This window comes from Crocodylus siamensis, chromosome 7 (assembly GCF_052110815.1).
Source record: "Crocodylus siamensis isolate JL-2025a chromosome 7, ASM5211081v1, whole genome shotgun sequence".
NCBI lineage: Eukaryota > Metazoa > Chordata > Crocodylia > Crocodylidae > Crocodylus > Crocodylus siamensis.
The window spans coordinates 72,952,529-72,976,725 of NC_143401.1; the positions used below are offsets into that span (position 1 = coordinate 72,952,529).

Consider the following 24,197-nt stretch of genomic DNA (forward strand, 5'->3'; position numbering starts at 1 on the left):
TTGGATGCCCATCCATATATATCTGAATCTCTTTAGTTCAGCACAGAATTTACCCTTTTTGCTATTAAAGACATCACAGAATTGTTAATAAATATTGTCATCAACACATACCAGTCTGCGGATCTCTCTTTCACACTCTCTCTTGATCCTGCTGATTTCCTCTTGATGTAAGTGATAGACACTCCTTATCTCTGCTGCTTTAATTTTGTCAGCTTGTATGACCAAAGTTAAAGCTTCTTCCACTTGCTTTTTAGCCCCCTTTAGCTCTGAAATTTCCTGCTGCATTTTTATTTTCTCCACTTCAAACCCTTTCTTGGCCTCTTCCTTTGCTTCTGTGAGAAGCATTGTTTTAACCTTATCAGGAGCCCCATCTCGTACTGTATTAAGAAGGGCCTGTAGTCTCTGGATTTCGTTATCTTTAATTTTTATGACTCTAAGAAGCTCAGCTTCATGTTGTCTCAAAAGTGCTTCTCGAACAGACTGGAGTTCCTTCATTTTTTCTTCATGAAGTTTGGCTTTAAGTTCTGTTACCAAGACTGTGCTTTTATGCTGTTCGTGCTCTTTGATCTGCTTAACTCCCTGGTTTTTCTCCCTTTCCAGCTTGCTGACCTAAAAGGAGACAGAGAAAAAAGGAGTCTTTTTGTAAACGAAATGGTTCCAAGACTGGGAATCTCTGTATTCTGTTTTTGCGCACCATTTCACAAAGATGATAGGAGTTGACATTTTACAGTTTTGTAGCTTAATGTTATGTGACTGTTCCTCAGAAGGCAACACCAACTATTTTTAAGGTTCTGTACCATACAGAGAACTAGACTTACTGTGTTATGATCCATTATTCAATAGTGGTAAATGCTCAATTTTTCCAGTAGTTCCTAATGCAAATAAGGTCACTGATCTCTGATGTCAAGAAGAAGTATTTATTGTGCAATATAAGCTTGATTATAATAAATACCTTTATGTAAAAATAGCTTCAAGATCAAGCAATATACAATTCTGGGAAGAGCTTTAGCTAAACAAAATACACATTACAAAATCTTCAGGGCAGAAGATAAGATCTTCTAATCTTTTATGAAAATATTTTATTTCATTGTTCTAATTTTTGGTTAAAAGTAATGCAGATTCCAATAAGGAGCATTAAAAAGATATTGTAGCCAACACTAGCCTTGAAATTCAGCTACATAATGACTTAATCAGTGGGGCTCGCAGCTAATAACCGTCAATTCTATTTGCAACATAAGCACTTCTTTGTGAACACTTCTCGCCTTATCACCAGTTAGATCTATTGTTTCACACAGCTAATCCAGAAGCATGGATAAGGAAAGGTCTGCTTCATAATTTCTGTGTTCAGTTAATATCATCATCAAAATCAACCGTGATACAAAATACAACCTTTAAAAGTCAACTATTACCTTCAAGTAGAGTTAGTCTTGCACTCTGTACAGTGAAAGTATGCAGGATAAAAATAACACCATCTTCCCCTCTGCCATTTTCTTTTAAAGTCATACCATATGTGCTATAAGGAGTACATGTGTACATGCATGTGCAAATGTGCGCAAGAGAAAGATCTAAAAAATTAAATCTTAGCTAAATATCCAAGCATCCTGTGTCTTCAAAACTGTGCTAAAAACATGTGAACAGCCTTTCTGGTAGTATTTTGGCATTTTCACTTCTGATTCCAGCTGGAACCAAGGAGGACAGAAAAAACATAAAATATATTTTCTTTGAAGTTGATTAATTTGCACTTAGAAACATAAATCTGCTTTCTGTTTAATTTTTAAGGGAATATTTAGAATGAACCTGATTTATACACCAATTTTCAATCACAGTATTGACTGGTGAATGTGAGTGGAAGCTGCACAGTTAAAAATCATACACGTCTTTGAAGAACATATCTATTCTCTTTTGGTGAAATGAAAGCTTCAGCAGGCTGGCCATTTTTGATTTAAGCAGGATTTTATATGTGTGAATTACAGCTTATTTTTTGTCAACAAAATATATTCAGTTTTAGGGTTTCCACCAAAAAAAATTTCTCATAAAACAAATCTAGATGAATTGTATTGTTTGGGGATGGGCTGAACAGAAATACATCTGTTTATCAAACCAAATGCAAACATTTTCATTCAAGTCAATTTGATATTAAATCATCCCTTGATTGCAGCTGAACCCACTCCCACCAAAATCTCCTGACAGCCACTTCACAGCCATTTCTCAGATCTAGCATTCCATCATCAAGCTTCGTGACCCGTTAGCCCCACTTCAGCAGAGGCATCAGGCTTCTCCTCTTGCAGTCCTGTCTTCCCTTGGTTTCTGTGCACGTTCTCTCTTGGCTCTCCTCTTACACCTCTGATCACTCCGTCACTGGGATTTTCCTCACCTTTCTTCAAATTTCTGTGTGGTTTCATAGAACTATATCTTTGATCCCCTTCTCTTCTTTCCAGAGTATATCTCTGTGTTGACAAATTTCTACTTTTCAAACAGGGATTTTCTGTTCTCTGTCAAAACTCGATTTTTTCCTTCTCTTTCTGGCTGTGCAATGTTCCATATAAATCTTACCTTTTCTCCAAAAATCAGTCCGTTTTCCCCCCAAAACAGCCGCCTAATTTCTGTGAAAAAAGCAGTTATGATGGGATGTTGCAATGTTGCAGAGTGAGAGGCTGCTACACTTGTTGTTCTCATGAAATTCCAAAGCGTATAATTAGAACAGTTTATATCTGCATTGGGTCTAAACAATGGAGGACGCGCTTTTGACATCACATCCAAACTGTTGCGTGATTTGGTGATGGACTGTTAAACAGCTGCTGTTACATGAAGTAACTTGCTCTCAGCAATTGCTTAAGAGTTAATACCTGTTAAGCACTTTGAATTATGGGCATTATAAGATAGCAAAGTAGTATTATCATGCTTCATATTTTGATAACTTTACACAAACAAACATAAAGAAAATAACAGCATTAGAACTCTTGAATGTTGTATTTCTCCACAACTATTCCAATTATTCATTAGTTTTTCAGCTATGATATCAGGTATAAATCTATTAAACTATCCAAATAAATGTAGGAAATATAAAAGGAAATCTCATAACCAACCTTGATTCCCAATTCCCCATCCTAATCATTATGGAGAAATTAGTGCTTTTGTTTTTTTCTTTTACCTCACCTGCAACCACACAGAGATTTTGTCTGTTATTAATTACAGTATTAATGAATGGCTGGACACTGTACTAAATCAAAATTTTCAAAGTGCAATGCTTTATCCTTTGGAATATGAAGAGAAACCAATAAAGCTCATTCAGTTTCTGTTTGTATTGCAGTACTATCTAATGAAATATAGAAGACATGCAGATAAACAGCTGATAAAAGGAAAACGGTATTTAATTTACTGGTGCAATATTGTCTTTGCTATTGTCAAAATGATAATGTTTTATTACTAGAATGATTGCAGGAATACAGCCCTTAAATTAAGGTATGAGTAGAGGAATAAACTATAACATGTGAAATAATATCTCTTCATGATGCTCAGTTATCCACTCAGAACTGGCTGGTATTATCAGATGCTTGTAGACCTAGAAAATGGCTACCCCATACATGTGCATCTTTGGGAGAATGCAAGGAAGTGTCACTCCCATTCTGGATCCAGATAACATCTTTTAAGGGCCATGTCATGTGCAACACTTAGGACATGTTAACTGCATTTAAAACATGAGCATCCATGCATTCAAGCAGTAAAATGTGTACGAAGGGCTTCTCTCAGGAGTATCTTAAGACTATAGTAAATAACACACAAATGCAAATTGTAGTTAAGATTGTAGCAAATAACACACAAATTTATCTATCATCAGACTGCTCCATAGACAAAATACGAGTTCAGTATTGCAGTGCAGAGCTGGGGCTGGGACCAACAAGACAGTGATGCTAGTCTCAGCCCCTATATCATACTGAAGCCGGCTCAAGACTGCCAGCATCAGAGACCTGGCTTGCTGTGTGTATCCAGCAGCAGGTATAGGTCCAACACCAGGAGTGGCACCCTCTCCCAGGCGTGGCTCTCTGTGTCTCTCTTCGCCCACCACCAGCAACAAAGGTACAACTTGCTAAAGTGCTCAGGGGCAGGCACTCCTGGCTTGGGCAATTCTGGGCATACGGCAGAGAGGGACTGGGCTCCAAGTGTGGGAGTTGCACATCCTCATGGAAGGATGTGAAAACTGTGGCACCTGGTGCCGGGGTCAAGGGTGGAAGGGAGGGGGGGGAAGGGTGAACAGGGCACAGCCAAATCATAGGAAGCATTACCTTGCAACTACTCAGAACGTGTTGTAACTTTTAATAGTGCACGGTAATGCTTATTGTGATCCAAATCAACTATGCGTTAAACGTCTGGTGTGACAAGACCCTAAATGAAACAGGAACAGCTACCCACAGTGGGAAGCAGAAAACACACCTAATGTTATCAGTTTGGTCTTACAAGCAGGGGTAAGCAACACCCCAGATCCAATGCTAGCAGTTTCCTAGTAACAAAATGACAGTTTTCACTAAGCATATCATTGCTAAAGAACAATACACATTCCTAGGAGGTCTGCTAGATCAGTAGTAACTAGGCCCTTGAGGCTTAATTCAGGGGACATCAACAGATTACTACACCATATACATACAAAAATGTGAAAAGATCCCTGCCTCGGAGACCTTACAGTGTACCTGTCTGATTCAAAGATAGCTACAATCAACTACAAGACTTGTATAGTCTTCAATGGGGTTTGATTCAGAGCATAAATCAGCAGATGAACAACATAAATATCAGCTCTCTAGGTAAAAAAAGTAATATAAATGATATTCTTATCCCTTGTCCTCAAACTTTTATAGCATTTGGTTTATGAAATTCCTGTATGATGTTTTCCATAGATAAAAAACTGGGGAAAGAATCCAGGCAGAAAGCAATCACAAGGATAAGAAAAAACAGGTTAATTTATCAACTTGCCTTGGAGGCAATTCAATGATTAAGTTCCTGAAGCAGCAACAAAATTATTGGTAATAATTATCCTTTTGTCATAATCCATTGCCCTTTATTTTTATACTTTAATGAATGTTAAGTTACTATACAGTTTTTGACAGAAGTGTATTAAATGCCCAAGTAAATTACATGGATTTGTTATTATCCAATAAATTGTTACATGGTTCACATTTCACTAAATATGAAAGTCTAATAAAAGGGCACTGAAACTAAAATTTTACAGATTCTTTTATTTGTAAATGATTATTACATGAATGTGTGGATTATTACTTGTTTTTTGAACAATAAGAGTTTCCCAGAGGTAGATATTATTTTGACAGTGGTGCCAGCAAGCGTGGTGATAGGAGAGCACAGAATGACTAAAACAGCTATTAAGATTTCTAGCATTTAGTTAAACCATGAGTAACCCATTTAGAATATAATAAAATAAACCAATTTTTCCTTTTATTTTTTCTGCACTACTCCCACTAGCAGGCCAACTTTATGCTATTGTAAAAAGCTTGTGAAATCATTTACTAGATATTTTAGTGGGCAGCATGCTGCACTTAAGTTTCACAGGCACCAGCATGAAATATGTTTCACAATATTTTTTCAATACTCACCTGTTTGAAAAAAAAAGGATTCATATTTGTTTAGCTCACCTTATATTATCACTTGATCAAATTATTTCCCCCCCCCCCCAAATTATCCCTCCCCTTCCTCCCCCACAAAGCAGCGAGAGACAGCAGACCACTGTTGGACTGTAGGGCTCCTTTTACTTGATCAGATATTAAATTTATTCTGGCAAAACAAAGATGTTGCAGTTTAAACAGTTTAAGCAACAACTTTGTTGCAGATCTGCCCTTTTTGTCATGGATCCACCATTTTTTATCCTGGGATAAAATCCTAACATGTGGCATGTTCCTGTTTGTTGCAGGAAATTCACATATATTCTGCAACAAATAGAATATCTGGAGAGGGCCATATACATAGAAAACTACATTTTAATCACATACTGTGCCAATTACAGAAAACCATGCAACTTAGATTGATTCTGTCTCAGGCTTTTTGAATAGGTGTACCTAGTAGCTGTGTCATTTTAAGCCTGAAATCAAACTGAAAACAATGTGAATTCTCAGTAGGATTTCATTAATTCAGCTCATCATCAACTGTGTGATCCATCAGAGGAACCCAAAGAGAAAAAAAAAGTTTGTAGACAGTTTTTAATACTACCTAGGAACTATATAACGCATTGCTACTTTTACTTACTCTGAAAGCGATCTATTTAATCTAAAAACATAGCTACAATACTGGATTTTTCCAGGAGGGGAACAGAGTAACTAACTGTCTGCTGCTTCCCCCTCTGCTCCCCTGCCCCACAGATTTCTCGGGTGATTAATGGTACAATGCACATAAGCCAGGAGATATAACCACACATTTTGTGTAGCAGGATACTTCTTATGTATAGTTAAATAACAGGCCTTAAGTATTCCCAAAACGTGCAGCCTAAGCTCATGTGCCAGACAGTGGAATGCAAAGGCATTTTGCTTGGCATGCGTGCCATAGGGAAGAGGCCAGGGCTGTACTGCCACAACAAGGATGAGGCCCCTTGCAGCTCCCCTGCTGTCCACCCCGGCACACCAATATCTTACAAGTTGAGGTTGCAGGTATTTTTGGCCAAAAATGTTGCTGACCCCTGCTTTAGGTCTTCTCATAATCATAGATCCACCCATGGCGACCATTTTCAGCAGTAGCTAGGATTTCTGTGTTAGTTATGTAGAAAAGTCAGCTGAAGGTTACCCTAGTTAAGGCCACTGGGATTTGAACCCAGAGCAGCCAAGCCAGCAGGCAAAAGTTCAGAGTGCCAAGGCAGCTGGTCAGGGATCTGCCCCAGCCTCATCCCTCCCATGAAGACACTGATGAGGATAAAGGTGACCAGGAGGATCCTATGGAAACTGAGAACCCCTGAGAGGAGGACTACAAAACCTCTCCTATTTACTGCTGGACTTACCTAACAACAACACTCCTGTCCTTGGATCTCTGCTTTGCTCATGTCTGACTCCAGCCTCACTCCAGCTCTGCTCCGTTTGCTCTTACCTGATCCAAGCCCTGCCCCTGCCCCTGCCCCTGCCCCTGCCCCTGCCCCTGCCCCTGCCCCTGCTGTATTTGGACATCTCAGCTCTGATCTATCACCTGCCCTAAACATAATACAACCTCAACCCTTAGCCTGATGACTCAGACAGCAAAAGATATGACCCCAGCCTGCCTATAGTAACTCATTAAGTGACCACTCACAGCCCAGCCATAACTGGAACATTCTGCCTTTCAAAAATGACATGTGCGTTATATTTTGAAGCATGTTGTACGGAAGAAGATATGGCAGTCTAAAGCTCAAACAAATGATGCCCAGATATACAATACAACTAGTTTAATTTAAATGCCTTCAAATAAACTATGAAACTGTTATAGGTTTTACTGTTTTATTTTTCATAAAGGATGTCATACTGTAGTTTTGAAAGCTTGTTATACAGAAGAGTTGTAAAACATGTACTTTTCTTTCACAATGTATATTTTCATTTCACAAAAATATTTTCCCGATTGTCCAGTCTGTGCAAAATGTTAAATCAATTTTTTTCAAGTGTTAATTGTCTCATTAGATATTCAGGAAACAGGCGTAGCAGCACAGCTCTGCTTTTATGGCATCTGGGGCAGTGCTAGCCCCTGCCATGTCCAATTGCAGCAGCATAATCAGCTGCTGCTCCAGCAACAGCTGCTTTTGTATCCTCCCACAAAGGCAGTGCGTGGGGCTGCTACCCTATTCACCTCCCCTCAATTATGCAACTGTTAGGAAATGCTGCAATGTTTCAGAGAAATAAGTAGTAGTGATTAGATACACACATCAGTGATTCATTAAGAAACAAATAAATAGGTTTTCTGTGACATTTACTGGCTATTTATTGACTAAATTTGGCACACTGTTTTATTTGGAACTTTTAGTTAACAGCCAGGGTTTAAAATTCAAAACTCAATTAAGGGTAAAAAATAGTCACATGCATTTACAATGCTGCAAGAGGTGTGGATAAACAATGTTTCCTGGCACTGCAATATTTTTCAAAATTTGTAAATAAACAGAGAAAATAAGGTCTGATCCAAACATCAGTGGAATCCATGGGATTATTTTAGCTGATATTTATGGGTTTGGTATCAGCATTTCAAAGCTCAAGAGTAACTTCTAAGCATATTGTAATCTTTAGCCACAACTACAGTAAATCACAAATTTGTTCCCATTGAAGCCCGAACGAGTTTTGCTGTTGCTGATGAAAATGCAGCAAACATTTCTGAAAGTGAGATTATTACAAAGGAAGGCTACAGAAACCTTGCTTTATGATGTTTGGGTCATCCTATAATATATTACATACTTGATAAGGAGCCAATATTGCCCCGTATGTTGTTTTCTATCAAATGGATTGAGATCATTGTGCCTACAAGTACTTATACATTAGTTATATCACTCCAGCCAGCATAAAATGTCTCCACAGCATCAAGCTAAGCGGTACATTGATATGTGTATGAAGGGTATATTAGTCTCTTCAAACATTTTTTTTGCTGTCTCAGTGGTACTTAGGTCAGACAACAAAAGCTTTTGGATAATATGAACACTTGTTTCTTTTTTGCAACAATTACATTAAGAATAATGAAGTTTCAGCTTCAAAAGTATGCTTTTTTTCTAGTGAAAAAAGTATCCATGAATAACCTGAAAGCTACATAGGCAAGACCAGTACCACAGCATTTGGCATATACTTTCCAAATGCCAAAATTATGCAAAACGTACAAAGTTTGCTGGTGTCTCTGTCTCTATCCTGAAATAAACTATTATACAAGATGTAGCTCCTATGAGAAGCAAGAAAGGATGTTATGGTATTTAATTATACTAGAATACAGAACACTAAAAATATTTCTTTGACTGCAAAATACCATGTCCCATTCAGTGCTGCACATTAAATACTCTGTTTCAATCCCAAATTGACATAATTAGGTTTCTTGCTAATAATAACCCTAAAAATGGCTCACAAATTAGACAGTTTTAAACATTACAAATTTCCATACCACAGATGTACAGAAATAGCCATGGGGCATTACAGAGAGAGATAATTTCTCCAAGGAGAAAATAATTCATGAAGAGAGACTCACTTCAATAAGCCAATGGAAAAAAACAAGCTTCTCTAAAGGTCAATACAACCTGAACCATAATTAGGCTTGGAAAAAGAGAAGCAAAGAAATTAACAGCACTTTGTAAAAGATCAATAACAAAGATAAAATTTGTAAAGCCACCATTGATTTTGGTTTGATCTTTTCACAATTAAATAAATAAATGAATGTCCCATGTGGACTTCTGAAACTTTCATCCACATATTCTGAAGTATTTTATAAACATTAGTTAATACAATATAATTATGCAGGTAAATCTTACTGTATCATCTTCATGGTTTAGACAAGTAAATGGAAGGGCATAGACAGGAAGTGACTCGACCAGTTTAGAACCCCTCACACCCAATTTGTTCACACACTCCCCATATCAGCTGCAAAACCAGAAATTTTGTGTGTTGCATTTCATAAAAGCAAGCTTATCTAGTGCTCTGAGTGTTAACAGTTTACATTCAAAGTATTCACACAATGTATCTAAATAGATGGATTGCTGTGCACCCATACTCAAAACATATGAGCTCTTACTTACTCCAGCATCTTTCTCAGCTTTTTTTCTTCTAGATGTCCTAGATAAGCATGCTTTGTACCATTCTGAAAGTCAGACTAGTACCATAGGGAAGTTCAGGAAGAAAGTTCAAGAGCTGAGAAGTCTAGCGTCTACTGGGCGCATCCACACATTTCTTAATACACTTTAAATACTGTGCACTTAGTTTAGTACTTCCTTAACAAAGTACCAACTAAATGTGTAGAACCTAGAGTTACTGCGCAGTAGTACTGAGGCATGGTTACTTAGAGCCTTACTGCACATTAGTCTAAAAACACTGCACAGTGGGCTATTAGCATGTTTTTTTGCTTCGACACACTACTGCACAATGTTATTAGCTTAATGCGCAGTAAGCATTTTGTGTAGATGTGCCCACTGAGAATGCTCTGCGCTGTTTCAAGTCACACTTTGTCTAAGAAGAAACCTTAGCCCTGTGCAGTTCATCCGATCATAACTAAGGGGACTAACTAAAATGGACATTTTAGATGGATCGTACTGCTCCAGGAGCTGGATTCAGCCTGAAGACCATATGTTTGACAGCCCTGCCTTAGACACTGGATAGCGTCTGAAGTGTTAAACATTTAGATGGTACACCAGTGTTTACATCAAAGCCCCTTCTTTCCAACTTTTGTGGGTAATTGACTAGGAAGTAAAATTCTCATGGCACATCAGAAAGAATATACAATAAGCCAGAAGCTCTAGTCAGGAGTGCATTTAATCTGAGAACTCCAGATCCAAGCCGTTTTAGTTGTGTGTTTGTTATTTTTGAGCACATAACTGTCAACATTCCCATACACAGGCACAGTCATGCATATTTCATTACTAAATTCTTTGAGCACCAAAGGGCCACACCATAGTTCTGTTCAAAATTACCATATCAACACACTAGATTTCCTAGATGAAAGAAATATATAATAATCAATGAGAGCAGACAATCTATGCTCAGAACACCCCCAAAGTCTAGAAATTGGAATTAGAAATCCAAGTCGGATTTTAAGATCACTATGATCATTGTGTCTGGACTAATTACATACAACCATCTAATTGGTTGTGCCAACCATCTAATGGGTTGTGCATACAATGCCCAGGCACAATTTACAGAATTGTGAAAAAGTAAAGGATAAGCTCTGTGCCATACAAATCATCCATGATAAGGAAGAAAAACACTTCAGTGTTTAGTGAAAAAGTCTTCATGAGAGGAAACAAAAGGGTTGGGCAGTCCCTTGCTATGAACATACCATCTGTCTATTTTGGGCTAGAAGCTTATTTTTCTAGAAATCTTTTGCTGGCACTTAGCTATAACGTTTTTCAACTTCATTTTTTCTTCTATCACAAAAACAAGTATTCAGCCTGCTGCTGAGTCACTGACTGCCAAGATATTCAAGATCCTTATTTATTGTTTTTCTACCAAAAAAACAGAATCAGTAGACGAATACCTCCCTGCCCCTCCCCCCCAACAACTTGCAATAGCTGCATTTTAGTGCAATATGTGCTAACTTTTTAAGCCATGTAGTCATGGGCTTATCTGGCTGCCTCTTCCAGAAGATTAGCAAGGTTAGTAAGAGTGCCAGGTCTAGCAATTTGCTTTCAGACAAAATCTTTCAAAAGTCTGTTAAGGTGCAAAAGATAATTTGCCAGCCCCTGCCCTAACACCAACCCCGTTCAATGAATCATTCTGAAAATAAAACTACGGCTTATTCTCCCAAACACATGACTGTTTAGTCTAATTTGGGAGTAGGGCATAGAATTAAAAAAGAAATTTGCCCTGAACCTAAACTGCCATGCCTGCTTGTTTGATGTCTACCTTTAACAGATTTATGTCAGTCTCTTCATTTCCTGGCAGGCATTTTTTGTGTATGGTGCCTGCTGACAATCCAGCTGTCTCTGCCACCGGAGGGGCCAATTAGAGAGATTGTAAATAATTCATCAAGAGTTTGTGCAAAAGGGGAGTGTGTCACATATAACTTGCAGGTTTCATTCTAAAAAGATTTTTTTCCAGTCAAGTTTACTGTACCTTATCACAGGCAGCTTCCTAACATGAATTTTCAACATTACACACTATTGAAATTTGGGGCATATCTTGTATTTAATTTTCACAGACATTCCTAATTTTGTTCTGAAGAGTGCAACAGAAACTCAACTATCAAAACGCATCATAGTGCCTGGTTGCTTTACCAGAACTTCAGATACTGTACATGAAAAAAATATTATCCTGTGGACAGAAATCTAACTCACCATTACTTGGAGGCTTACAGGGGGAAGTGCTTAAGAAACAAGAAATAACAGATTGTCATTTAGTAGTTAGTGGGGGGGAAAAAAAAAGATGCACACCTTACTCTTTTCTTGTTGGAGCTCAATTTGAATGTCTGTGAGTTTTGCCCTGAGCTCTTCATTGGCAGCTTGTAAGGCAGCTAAGGCATCAGGCTTTTCTCCCTTAGCTCGGATACTGGCACCCCTCTTTGACATTGTGAGACAGTGATGACAGGGAGGGTGAAATCCCAAGCAGAGAGAACCCTCTGTTCTGCCGCTTGAGGCTCTTCCTTGCTTCTGTTCCACTACATTTTCTTGCTCACCTAGAAAGAGATAAATCACAACTATTATAAAAGCGCCAGTGTTTAGCAGGATCCACAATTAGCCAATAAGTATATAGCAAGACCCGAGCATATGGTAGATGGTTTTCTCGCATGTATAAATTTATAAAACTCAGCAATTTTACAGTAAACAACTTTTAATAAAAAGGAGGTTTTTAATTTCAACATATTTAAATCTGTAACAGACCATGGCAAGGACATTAGAAAAGCAGGCAGTTGCACAAACAGTCCTCTGAAATATTATCTGTATCATATGTGAAAATTATTGAAGAGAAATTAGAAAATGTACTTTAGAATATTTGTACGCAAAAGCACTCAATCTCTGCATATGGAAATAAGGAATAAGCATTAAAAACTACAGTCAAGTCAACATAGTGGGTCTGAGCCAACTCTCACAGAAGTTGAGGTGCTTTTTTGTTCACATCAGTGGGAGTCGGACAGAGCCCAATGTTAACCAAGATATTGTTAAGTTTTTCCAAGTGAGAAAGCTTAGAGCCAATTGGAGGAAACCTTTCCTCATTTTCATTTGTATTTATATTGCATACAATATTACTTATTCTAACTACCCACGCTGGCAGAAAAGAGCTGAGAGCAAGAAAATCATTTTGAATACATAGACAAAACAATTTTTATACAATTCAGATTTAGAATTTATCTAAAAGAAAATCAACTTTTCAGGCACTGCAGAAACTTTTATATACAAGTAAGTCAATACTGAATCAAGCGTAGCAGGCTAAAGGCAATATAAATTAGTGTGGTAAATCCAACAAGCTAGAATTCTGATCATTTTTAGATTTGTCCTAACCTGATACCAAGTGAGTCACCCTGCTTTCTGCTGAAAGGGTTAGGGCTGTGTGTATATGCATATACCTCCAAACAGAATTGAGAAAATTAAACTCCTCTCATTCACGAGTAGAGAAGCTACCAGGAATTTAAAGTGAATTATAGACCAAAAACCTTAATGCAGTAAGGCTATGACTATATAGAAAACTGCTCCAAAATGCCATTTTCAAACATATTACACTTTTCTGAGCAAACTGCTTCCTAAAACAGCGTAACCTGAGGGATAAGACTATATGACTTCTTGTTTAAACGGTAGCTCTTACAATGCAGGACAGCATGCCTCAGGATGATATTTTGATGTACGGTAAATTTACTGTGTGGACACAACCCAAGATAGTCTTTCCCTCCTAACCTACTAACCCCAACAAATTTGTAAAATGAATAATCTTTACAGTTTCATCTCCTAGTCACCAATGCAATGTACAGTCACAAATGTACAGTGCTGTAAGTGAATCACAGAGAATCATAAAGAAGTAGGGCTGGAAGGGATCTCCAGAGTCATTTCTAGACCAACCCCCTGCTTCAAGCAGAATCATACCTATCCAAACCAAATGTGATATATAATTATTCTTACTTCAACTGGATTATTTAAAATTATTCAGTATTCTCTGACAGCAGCTTAGCACAATAAAAACTTTTGGATTAGGGAAAGCACAATTAAACATACAATGGATGTGCAATATTATATGCACAAAGGCTAGAATGCTAAATCACTAATGAAAATAAAAGATCCCATAAAGTCAATACTTCTAAGAAAAGGTCAAGAGAGTTATTGAGAGTAAAGGTTATGTTCCACTGTAAAAAAAAAAAAAAAAATCACATGCAGTTGACTAGTATGTACATCAGCTCTAGTTAACTTAGACTCTTATAATACATAAGGACAATATTTACTATGACGCATGCCTTGAGATGAGGCTTTCTTTCCCCAATTCCCCCCCCCCCGTTTTATTTTCTCTACCTTATAGATCTTAAGAACTATATTTCACAGTATACATAACAGAGACCTAAGCACTCTGGTGGTACAATGACAAGCAAATACCTATTGGCTAAGTACAGACAGTCAAAAAGCCCAAGGCTGAATTCACAGATTTCGTAGACTTTAGGGTTGGAAGGGACCTTGCAAGATCATCGGGTCCAGCCCCCTGCCCAAGGGGCACAAAGTCAGCTGGGGTCAAATGATCCCAGCAGAACAGGCATCCAAGTGTTTCTTGAAAGTGTCCAGAGTAGCTGCTTACACCACTTCTGTGTGGGGTGAGTCTATTTCTGAGAATTTCAGCCTTTGGGGACACAGACAGTAAAGAATTGTTTTCTTATGTCCAGCCTAAAACGGTCTTCCCAGAGTTTGTGACCATTAGACCTTATCTTCCCATTGGGGTGCCCTGGTGAACAGATGTTCTCCCAGCTCCTGATGCACACCCCTTACATACTTATAGGCTGCCACCAAGTCATCCCTGAGCCTTTGCTGCTAGTCTCATGGCTCTCAGCCTCTCCTCATGCACGTGACTCTCCTCTGGACCTCTCAAGCTTCTCCACATCCTTTCTAAAGTGTGGAGCCCAGAACTGGATGCAGTATTACAGCTGCAGCCTCACCAGGGCCAAGTAAAGTGGGAGGACAACTTTCTGGGTCTTGCTTGAGATGCAGGGTTTCGTTTGCTTTGCCAGCTGCAGCATCATATTGGTGACTCATGTTCATCTTGTGGTCAATCATGACTCCAAAGTCTCCTTTGGTCATGGTGCTAGTGACTGTAGCACTGCCAAGCCTATAAATATGATGTGGGTTATTCCAACAAAAAATCCTAAACTTTAATATTCATAATGGCTCCTGCTGCTTTTTCTTTTCAATTTGAATGTGCCCTTGCGCACATAAGTGCTGGGAACCCTACTCTAGTGTGACCACACTTCCCCCTAATTTGGTGTTATCCGCAAATTTAGCCAGTCCACTTCTAATACCTGAATCCAGTTCATTTATAAATATATTAAAGAGTACTAGCCCAAGGGGATGCCACTGGTCACCATGTATCATGTTGACACAGTTCCATTGACTATCACTCTCTGAGTCCTACCACAGAGCCAGTTCCCCAGCCCCTGGACCATGAGGTTGTCAAGGCCACAGTTCCCCAGTTTTACCATGAGGACTTCATGGAAGACCAAATCAAAGACTTTTTTGAAGTCTGAATAGATTATGTCAACCTCTTCTCCTTTGTCCAGGTGATGCATCAGCTGGTCATAGAAGGAAATGAGGTTGGTCAGGCAGGACCAACTGACAACAAAGCCATGTTGGCTATCTCGCAGAATGTTGCATTCCATTAGCCTGTTGCTAATGGGTTCTTTGATGATTTCCAATATCTTACCAGGGATTGAGTTCACACTGATTGGCCTGTAGTTCTGTGGATCTTTCTTCCACCCTTTCTTGAAGATAAGCACCACATTGGCCCTCTTCCAATCTTCAGGAACCTCTCCCTAGTGCCATGAGTTCTCAAATATTTTTGCCATTGGCCACACTATGATGCCAGTCAGTTCCTTTAGCACTATTGGTTGCATTCCATCCAGGCCAGCTGATTTGTGAATGCCTCTCAAGGTATTCCCTCATGAGATCTTTGCCAATGATAGGCGTGTATTTGTCTGTACCCTGGCAATCCTGCATTTTGTTAGGCAGGGTGATCCCCTTGGGCTGGTGTAAGACTGACACAATGCAATCATTAAGGAGATATGCTTTTTCTTGGGTGTCGGTTGTCATCTTCCCCCATATGGTTGAGCAAGAGCCCAATGTTGCCCTTGTTTTTCTTCTGTCTACTCACATATTTGAAGAAGGACCTTTTATTGTCCTTGATTCCCGTAGCCAGTTTGAGTTCAGTTGAGTTACAGCCTTGGCTTTCCTAGTTTGCTCCTTCCAGGTGCAGGCCAGTGCTGAATACTCCTCCTTGGTGATGTTACCTGACTCCCATTCCTTATAGGCTTCTCTTTCCAGATAAGGGAGTTCCATAAGTCCCCTATTGAGCCACGGGGGTTGCCCAGCCCTTTTGCTTCCTTTCCTGCAGGCTGGAATGGGCTTCCCTTGTGCTTTGAAGATCATGTCCTTAAGGAGTGATAAGTCATCATGGATTCCCTTCTTTATCGGATCCTGGTTTTTCAGGGCCTTGGCAACCAGCCTCCTGAGCTTATGAAAGTTGGCTTTCCTAAAATCATTTCTGCATTGCTGACTGATTCGCCAGCTTTGCAATGGATAGAGAAAGTGATCAACTCATGATAACTATCTCCCAGTTTCCCTTCGATTCGCAGGCCACTCACTAGATAATCCTCTTTGGCCAGTAACAGATTTAGGAGCACCTTACCTCTCATTGGCCCATAGACCTCTTGAGACAAGTAGAGTTTGTCAATATAAGTGAGAATTAATTAAATCTTTGCAGGCTAGTCTAAGCTGCATAGACTGAAGAAATAAGCAAGTGAACCGACATTCACTTTTGATTCCAGAAATGCAGCCACATGCCTACAGTGGGTCAGGCCACACACTGGAGGTGCTAGAGCATGCCTTCCTGCTTGGCTGGAGCAGACAACTTGGGCCAAGGTTAGCCCACTCACCCTGCGAGAAGGGCTTATGAGGGAGGCACAAAGCATTCTAGGAAGCTGGGGGACTGTGACTAAATTTGAATCTAGGGGGGGACCTGGGACAGAAGTTCAATAAACTGATTTAACCTAAATCAGTTAAGTCTGATACTACATCCATCCCAGTTTATCTTAGCTGGTTTGGGCCACTTTGAAAGCAGTTTATGTGCACTGAACTTGTGTTGTGTTACAGATTTGAACCAGTTTCTAATCACTTATACCAGTTTATGTGTCATTTCTGTCCCCAGCCCTAAAGTCAATGACAATTATGCATTTGAATACTAACAGCATCTGGCTGGTATTGAAAAGCACAGGCTCTCAGCACTGTATAAAAAGGATATATATATAAGGGATACACCAGTGCCTGATTCTTTTTTTTCTCTTTGTGCTTCTGATGTTTCCCCATATTAGATGCAGTTTTTAATTTTGCTTCAACTGTGGTCCAATTCTATAATATATGTCATTGTATTAAAATATTTTACCCAGCTCTAAAATGGGCTGAAAATGGATGTCTTTTTATAGCCTGATAAATCATATGAGTTAATTATATATTGCTCTGTATATTCCCATACCATGAGAACCAAGTCAGAACTGGGGTTCCAGTTGTGTTTCACTGGAACAAGACCTCAGTTGTTCAATTAGCTCTACACAGTGGACTGCTGCATTTGCATGAGCTCTCACTGATTTCAGTGCAGCTCTCACTGTACGTAAATCATTGTGGGATCATGACCATGTAGAAAGATAAAGCTGATGCCCCAAAGAGTTTGCAAATTTGAAAGAGGCCAGAAAAAATGTTAGTAGGAAATGGCCATAACAGATAAAAACAGGTCTAGATTAAATCAGGCATTTTTGCTGTGAATATTACTTTTAAGTTAAATGCATTCCTTGTATGAGGTTTAGTAGAATTATTTGTTTCCTATATAATTGACAAAGTAAAACAAATCCATTTTAATATTATAAAAACATAGTCTGTCTGTCCATAATGCTTTATTTGCACTCTGGCTGGTTGCTTTGGCAGTCAATCAGAGTGCTCTTGACAGAGACATGTGGTGGAGTGATGCCATGACAGCGGGGACTGAGGAGCCAGAGTGGGGGGTCTGTTTTTATAACAAAAATACTTTGTTAATACACTATATAGAGATTACATATTACTATGCAGACTGAAGGTCCCTCATTATCTTAATTGCTGCCAAGGATTCTTTTAATATTTTTTTCATTCTGCTGCTTGCATATGAGACCTGTGTTCACATATTTCCAAACTGCATTAGACACAATACACCCTGCCACATTTTTTAGTGGAGGAACCAGCTCTTGGTTCTCTAGCAGCATGGTGAGAAACACATACTACATGTTGCATAGCTTTAATTTACGTGACATTAGAAAAATATCAAAGGACCCCACTTGGGAATATGGTTGGAAAGTATTTGCCCAGTAAAACCAGAAGCCTCCGTGAGAGGTTTAAATATGCCTCCAAGCAATCTATAAAGTAGAGATGGCAGCTCAGCAAGATCACTATGGGAGAATGACAGAAAGACAGAGAAAGTGTTGATGAAAAGAAATGAATGCTTCTTCTTGCAATCTCTTCGGACTATGGTGGAGGATACCCCATAGGCGATTCATTGGGGGGGGACACTTGCCCCTCTAAAATTGGCCCTCGCTGGCTGGGGAATGGGGAGAGCCGGTTGGTGCCCTGCTGTAAAGCACCAGAGGCACTTCCAGTTTACTGCTAGCACTTCCACTGGCAGTATCAACTGGCCGCTGGGGAAGAAGCACCAGTCACCCATGGGATACCCACTTCTTTCTTACCTTAAAGCAGAACAGAAAATGGTATGCAAAGCAACAACCATCAATAACTACCTTTAATGTTCTTCTATATATAAAGACAACTCAAAATATTTTTAAATATAGCATCTTCTTTTTATGAGAAAGACATCAATAATTTAGTTTTGTGATCTCATTTTCTTCCTAGAGGACTCAAAAATCCTTAAAAAGTAAGAGGGTGTTCCTCTAGGAACAGTACTGAGGTAGATATTGTTGAATATTTTCATGTATTACCTTGATGCATGTAGCAAAACCCCAGTTTTTCTTTTTTATATACATATATATATATATAGATATGCATTCCCTTCCCTTCCCCAATTATTTCTGGCTTTTCTTTCTCTCCCTCTCTATTCCCTATAGACAAGCATAAGCGAGCTCAGACTTAGGATAAGCTTTAACATTTTTATTTTGGTAGCAAGTTTTTGGTTTTGGATATCCACTGTTTTATATTGTATTATTATTAGGTTTGTATTGATTCTTACTGTTGTATATTGTATTATTATCATTTTGTATTGATTTTTATTGTTTCATATGGATATTGTATGGTTTAGGCCTGTGTTTGTAAGTGAACCAAAGTAATGTCAAGTTTCCATTTTGTATGTCAAGTCTCCATCTTGTGTCCTCTGCCTGGGCATCCCCTGTGTTGCAACTGTATGAGTCACGTACCCCTCCCATGTAAATTGGTTCCCTGGATGAATGAGAGTGATTGGGAATGATTGAAATACAATGGTAGCAGGCCTCTACTGAATGGCCTGTAAGGACTGGGCCATCACCTCGCATTGATTCATCCAGGAACCACAGACCTCACCCAGGAACAGAGACAAGAACCCAGCATTTGAAAGACAAAAGACCCTGCAGAACCAGCAACTCTACCATTGTACCCCACCATTACAGACACCGAAACTGCACATCCCTGCATGGAGCACACATGCTCAGTATGCCAGGGGCTGACCCTTGCCTGGGCATGCCTCCTGTCACTAGGGTCACACAAGGTCTGCCCCTATAAAAAGGGGCAGTGAAGACAGACCCAGTGGGACGCCCTCTCCATCTGGACCAGCACCATGCCACACCACCTATCCACCCAGAGGCCCTGCCGGCGACCCCCCTCTGGACAACACCTACTGGACAAGGACCCCTTTCCAGCCTGGATAGGTAGCTATCACCCCCCACCCCCTCTTCAACCAAGGACTTGGACTCTGCTTCTCTTCCCTACCTGGACTCCAGCCCTTCCACTGAGTCTCTTTCTCCTGCTGCCATTGTGAGTGTGTGTGTGTGTGTGTGAACCAATAACTTCATGGGGCTGTGTAGTGTGTTGTCTGTGTAATAAAACTGTTATTTGGACCCCTAAGTTGGGTTTTGCTTTACTATGGTTTGGCCCTGCTCCAATCTCTGCTCTGCCCCTCTAACTTCTGTCTCATTTCTCCCTCTCCTGCTTCTGGCTCACTGCCACCTCCAACACCTGTCCTGAGCTCCTCTCTGCCTCCAAACCCCCTGTTTCTTTGCCACTGTCTTATCCCCACTGCCTTTTCCTTTTCCCCTGAGCAACCAGGTTTCTGCCTCAGTTTCTTTCCTGGCTGTCTCCTCCTTGCCACCACTTATCTGCCCCCCCCCCCCAATATCTCAGCTGTCTGCCTCAGTTTCCAGCCCCAGTCTACCTTAAGTAAACCCAAGCCTCAGTTCCTCAGCCAGCTTCTCTGTAGTCCACTGGTTCTAATCCTGGTTCTGGCAACTTTCACTCCCTACACTTTAACTCTCTCTCTCTCACCTGAACCTTCCCCCAAGTATCCCAGGTACCCCAAGCACACACATACACACTGTACCATCCAAGTTAGGAACTTACCTGTGTGTATGTGTAGGTGGGTTGTATGTGTGTGAACTGGTGAGTGTGTGTGTGTGTGTGTATATATATATATATATATGGCATTGTGTGCATGATATATGAATTAGTGATCTGTGTCTAACTTTTGGGGTGTATAGTGTATGTGCTTGAATTGGTGATAGGTATGCATGTGCCTAGGCTGGTTTGGATGTGTATGTGCCTGAGCTGGTAGTGTGTGTGTGTGTATGCACCTAATTGATTTGTGTGTTTGTATATGTGCAATTGTGTCACACCCTCCTGTCTAACAGTGCAATATTGAGATCCTGAGAGTTGGCCTGACCCCACAGGGCTACAAACTCTGGCTTGGGGTGAACAGTAGTCCTGGTTGGGAATTTTTTTCAATATTTTTCTCACTTCCATAAGAAAATGTGGATTTTTTAAAGCTGAGCTGTTCATCAGAAAAAGTTTCTATAAATATGCCAATTTTAAAAAGATTTTCAAAAAAAATTAAATGGTCAATATGAATAGTTTTGTTTTCTAATTTGAAGTGGCATTTTATATTAAAATGTTAGTTATACCAAAGGCTAAATAAAAAATGGTCAAGATGAAAACAAAATATTTCAAAATCATTAAAACAAAATCTTCTGATTATTCCAATCCCAATTTTGGGGGGTTACCATTTCTCAAAATTATTGAGATTGTGGTATAGAAAAAAATTGAAAGCATAATTTTAAATTAAAACAGAAAAGGCATTTCCTGTCCAGCATTAATAATGAGCCTTAAAGGACCTGGAATGCCTTCTTTTAAAGTGTGAAAAACTGCTGCATGAAGAGCTTGACATTTTAATACTTAGTCAGTTGATTTGAGTGTGTGGCAGGGCACTGTTTGTGCCTGCCACTTTAAGGGCCTGAATCTAGCAGCCAGCAGGTGCCTGATTATGGCTGCCGTTTTAGATTCAGGGCTGCCTATGTAAGTAGGGCATTTTGCTGCTGGCAGGCCAGGCAATAACATTGCCCGACTGCAAGGATCATCTTGGAGGTAAGGGAGGAGTGGTAGGTGATGGCTAGGAGGCTCCTAGTCTGGGGCATGACCTAAAACTGTACCCTGCCGGGCGTGGGTGGCCTGGCAGGACTCTCAGAGGCACAGGAGCCCCCAGGAAATACCAGGCCAGTTACCACCCCGCTGAAAGGTGGATCAGGGTGCCTTAACCCCAGCTTCCACCTTTGCATGGGTCGGGTGACACCGGAGGTAGGGGGGCCAGGCATAGCTGTGGCCACCTGAGCCCTATGGGGTACAAGACCCCAGTGAAAGAGAGTGGGGGCTAGGCATGGTTATGGCCACCTGAGCCCACTGAGGAGGAAAGCCCCGTGGCCCCAAGTGAAGGGGGTGGTGTGGAGTCCCGAGTGAAGGGGGCACAGATGGGGAGCCCCAGTAAAGGGGGAGAAGAACCAGAGGGCTGAGGGCCCAGTACATATATATATACACAGTGTTGCCCTGGAAGGTGCCCAGAGTATGCTTAGACCCGGTCAGGTAATTGGCTGGCCACAACCCTGGTGAGGGTTGTGGGAGAGGCCCAACAGATGCCACCCAAGGAATGGACTAGCTAAGCCTATGGCCAACAGGGGCCTGTTCCAATAGGGAGCAAAGCGGCATAAGTTGGTGATGCATGGAAGAGACCCTGTGAGAGAGGGTGGAGTATGTGAGGCCCCAGTGAGAGGCAGGCGGTGTGAATGTGTGGGTGACTGATGCCTGATGGCATGGCCTAAGCTTGCTCTGGTGGTAAGCTGGGAGCACTGCAACATCTGGATGCCATCTGCATGGCATGGGCTGCAGTGTAGGGGAGGTGTGGAGCCGCAGATAGAGCCCCCTGGCACTGCGGCAGGAAGTGGGCAGCCTCCTGCCTAATTAAGATCATTAATTAATGAATAACAAGGCATGGCAGGAGAGTCAGGTGGGAGGCATGCCCAAAGGCAAGTGGGGAACCTAGCATGGTGGCTAGGCGGGGAGCCTCATCTTGCTACACAGTGCAATAAGCATATTATTCTATTTAGAGCTGGTAGCGTCATATATACTTAAAGATCACTAACATTTTCCAACATGTAGGAAATGGTTGCCAATAACAACTGAACAGCTGTCAAACTTAAATTGTTTAGGCAGAAATGTTTTGTGCTAAATGTCTGTCTGAAGCACCCCGCGCCCCCCATGAACATGTTAAAAAAATAGCTAAGTTTCTCATGACAACTATCTTCTAATTTTGCACAGAGACTTTCCAGTACCTCCAGGCTTTGGAGCAGGGACTTAGAATTTAATATGGCACCTGGGTATTGGGGCTGTGCTTTTTGCCACCCTCTTAAAAAAAACTAGCCCAGTTTTGCCAATGTACAGTATAAGCCTTTAAAAATCAGCCTCAGTAAACATATGTTAGTTTGTTGCTAAATTCTCCAAGGACTCCATTGTGCTGACTGTGCTCCAACCAAAGACTGTAGTGCTCAGCAGGACTCTCCCTGTAATTACTGTTGCTAGATGTCAGAGCAGGGAGACTGTCTATCCAGAATTGACTATGCCCCCCATGCTAAGCTCAGGCAGAGTGGAGAGTGGAAGAGTCTGACGTAAAAACTGAGGAATAAAGAGATGACTCGATTAGGGAGAGAGAGCGGGTGAAGCCAGTAGTGGAGTGTATATGGAAAGGAGACTGGGACTTTCAGAGTGGTGGAGGTGGGGACTGAGATTGGGACAAGGAAACTGGAAACCAATACTTCCAGTTCAAGTGAGGGGAAACAATTTCAGCAAGCAGTTTTAGTGCAGACTGGAACTCGTTAGAGAAAGTGACTGAGACTTAGAAGAGGTTGGAAAGCCTGTAGAAAACCAGTAAGTCATTGTTTAAATGCTAACTTTCCAACAAATATGATATGACAATATTTTGGGCAGTAACATAAGATACGACATACAAGTTCAGCAGGAAGCTTACTACCTTTCAGGGGATTCAGCAAGGATCTACTTAACATAACCAAATCTAGTCCTGTTAGGTAACCCCTCACACATGTGCACGTCTTCTGCCACATTCATCGTGGTTTCCTCCATAGTATCATTAACTTTAGTGCCGCTTTAATAACATACAACAACTTTTTTGCAGTTAATATAAACAATAAGTAAACATACTTTCCCAAAGTACTAGGAGTTTTACTTTAGCTGCCTTTCCCAGGACACCTCCTTTAAGAGCTATGAGTTGTCTATTGGTTGTGGCCTGCTCAGGTCCCTTTGGCCCTGGGATACTACTACATAATACTCTGTTGTAACACATGTGAAAAAGAGGGTAAAATCAAAGTTAAATAGATACATTTAATTGATGTCATTTACTTTCTGAATTGTTGATTCTTCACTTCTGAAGATATTTTATTACAGCTTTTCATGTACTATAATCCAAGGGAAATGCACACAAGGGCCACATCCAGATGAGTGTGACAGTGTAGTATGTGACGTGGCATACCCTTCTGTGGCACCACATGCTGCACAGTCAGGTGTTCCCCGTGCTGTAATGTAGCAGTGTGGGGGGAAGGGTTTGACCCTGGGAGATCCTGGGGCCAAAAAAACTTGTGCAAAAAAAGTGGCACACCACATGTGGGGGCAGCGCACAGCACCCAAAACCAGAGTGGCTAGATTGCTGTGGCTGAAGCTCCCCAAGGCCCCAGGTAAAGCTGTTGGGGCCAGCACAATTGCTGTCCCTAGCCTCTCCTACCCCACCTGGGTAACCTGCTGTGTACCAGAGGGTGCATGGCACAGGCGTTCCCCGGGG

General features: G+C 40.6%; 1 protein-coding gene across 1 annotated transcript in view; it reads right to left on the minus strand.

Moving 5' to 3' along the window:
- Positions 1-24,197, minus strand: part of JAKMIP3 (Janus kinase and microtubule interacting protein 3) — a 195,919-nt gene that overhangs the window by 116,939 nt on the left and 54,783 nt on the right. Inside the window, exons 2-3 of the mRNA XM_090058773.1 lie at positions 12,059-12,300; positions 112-609 (exon numbers count right to left, since the gene is read on the minus strand). Of these exons, the coding sequence (XP_089914899.1) occupies positions 112-609; positions 12,059-12,193 (633 nt within the window). The 5' untranslated portion in view covers positions 12,194-12,300. The remainder of the gene's footprint in view (positions 1-111; positions 610-12,058; positions 12,301-24,197) is intronic.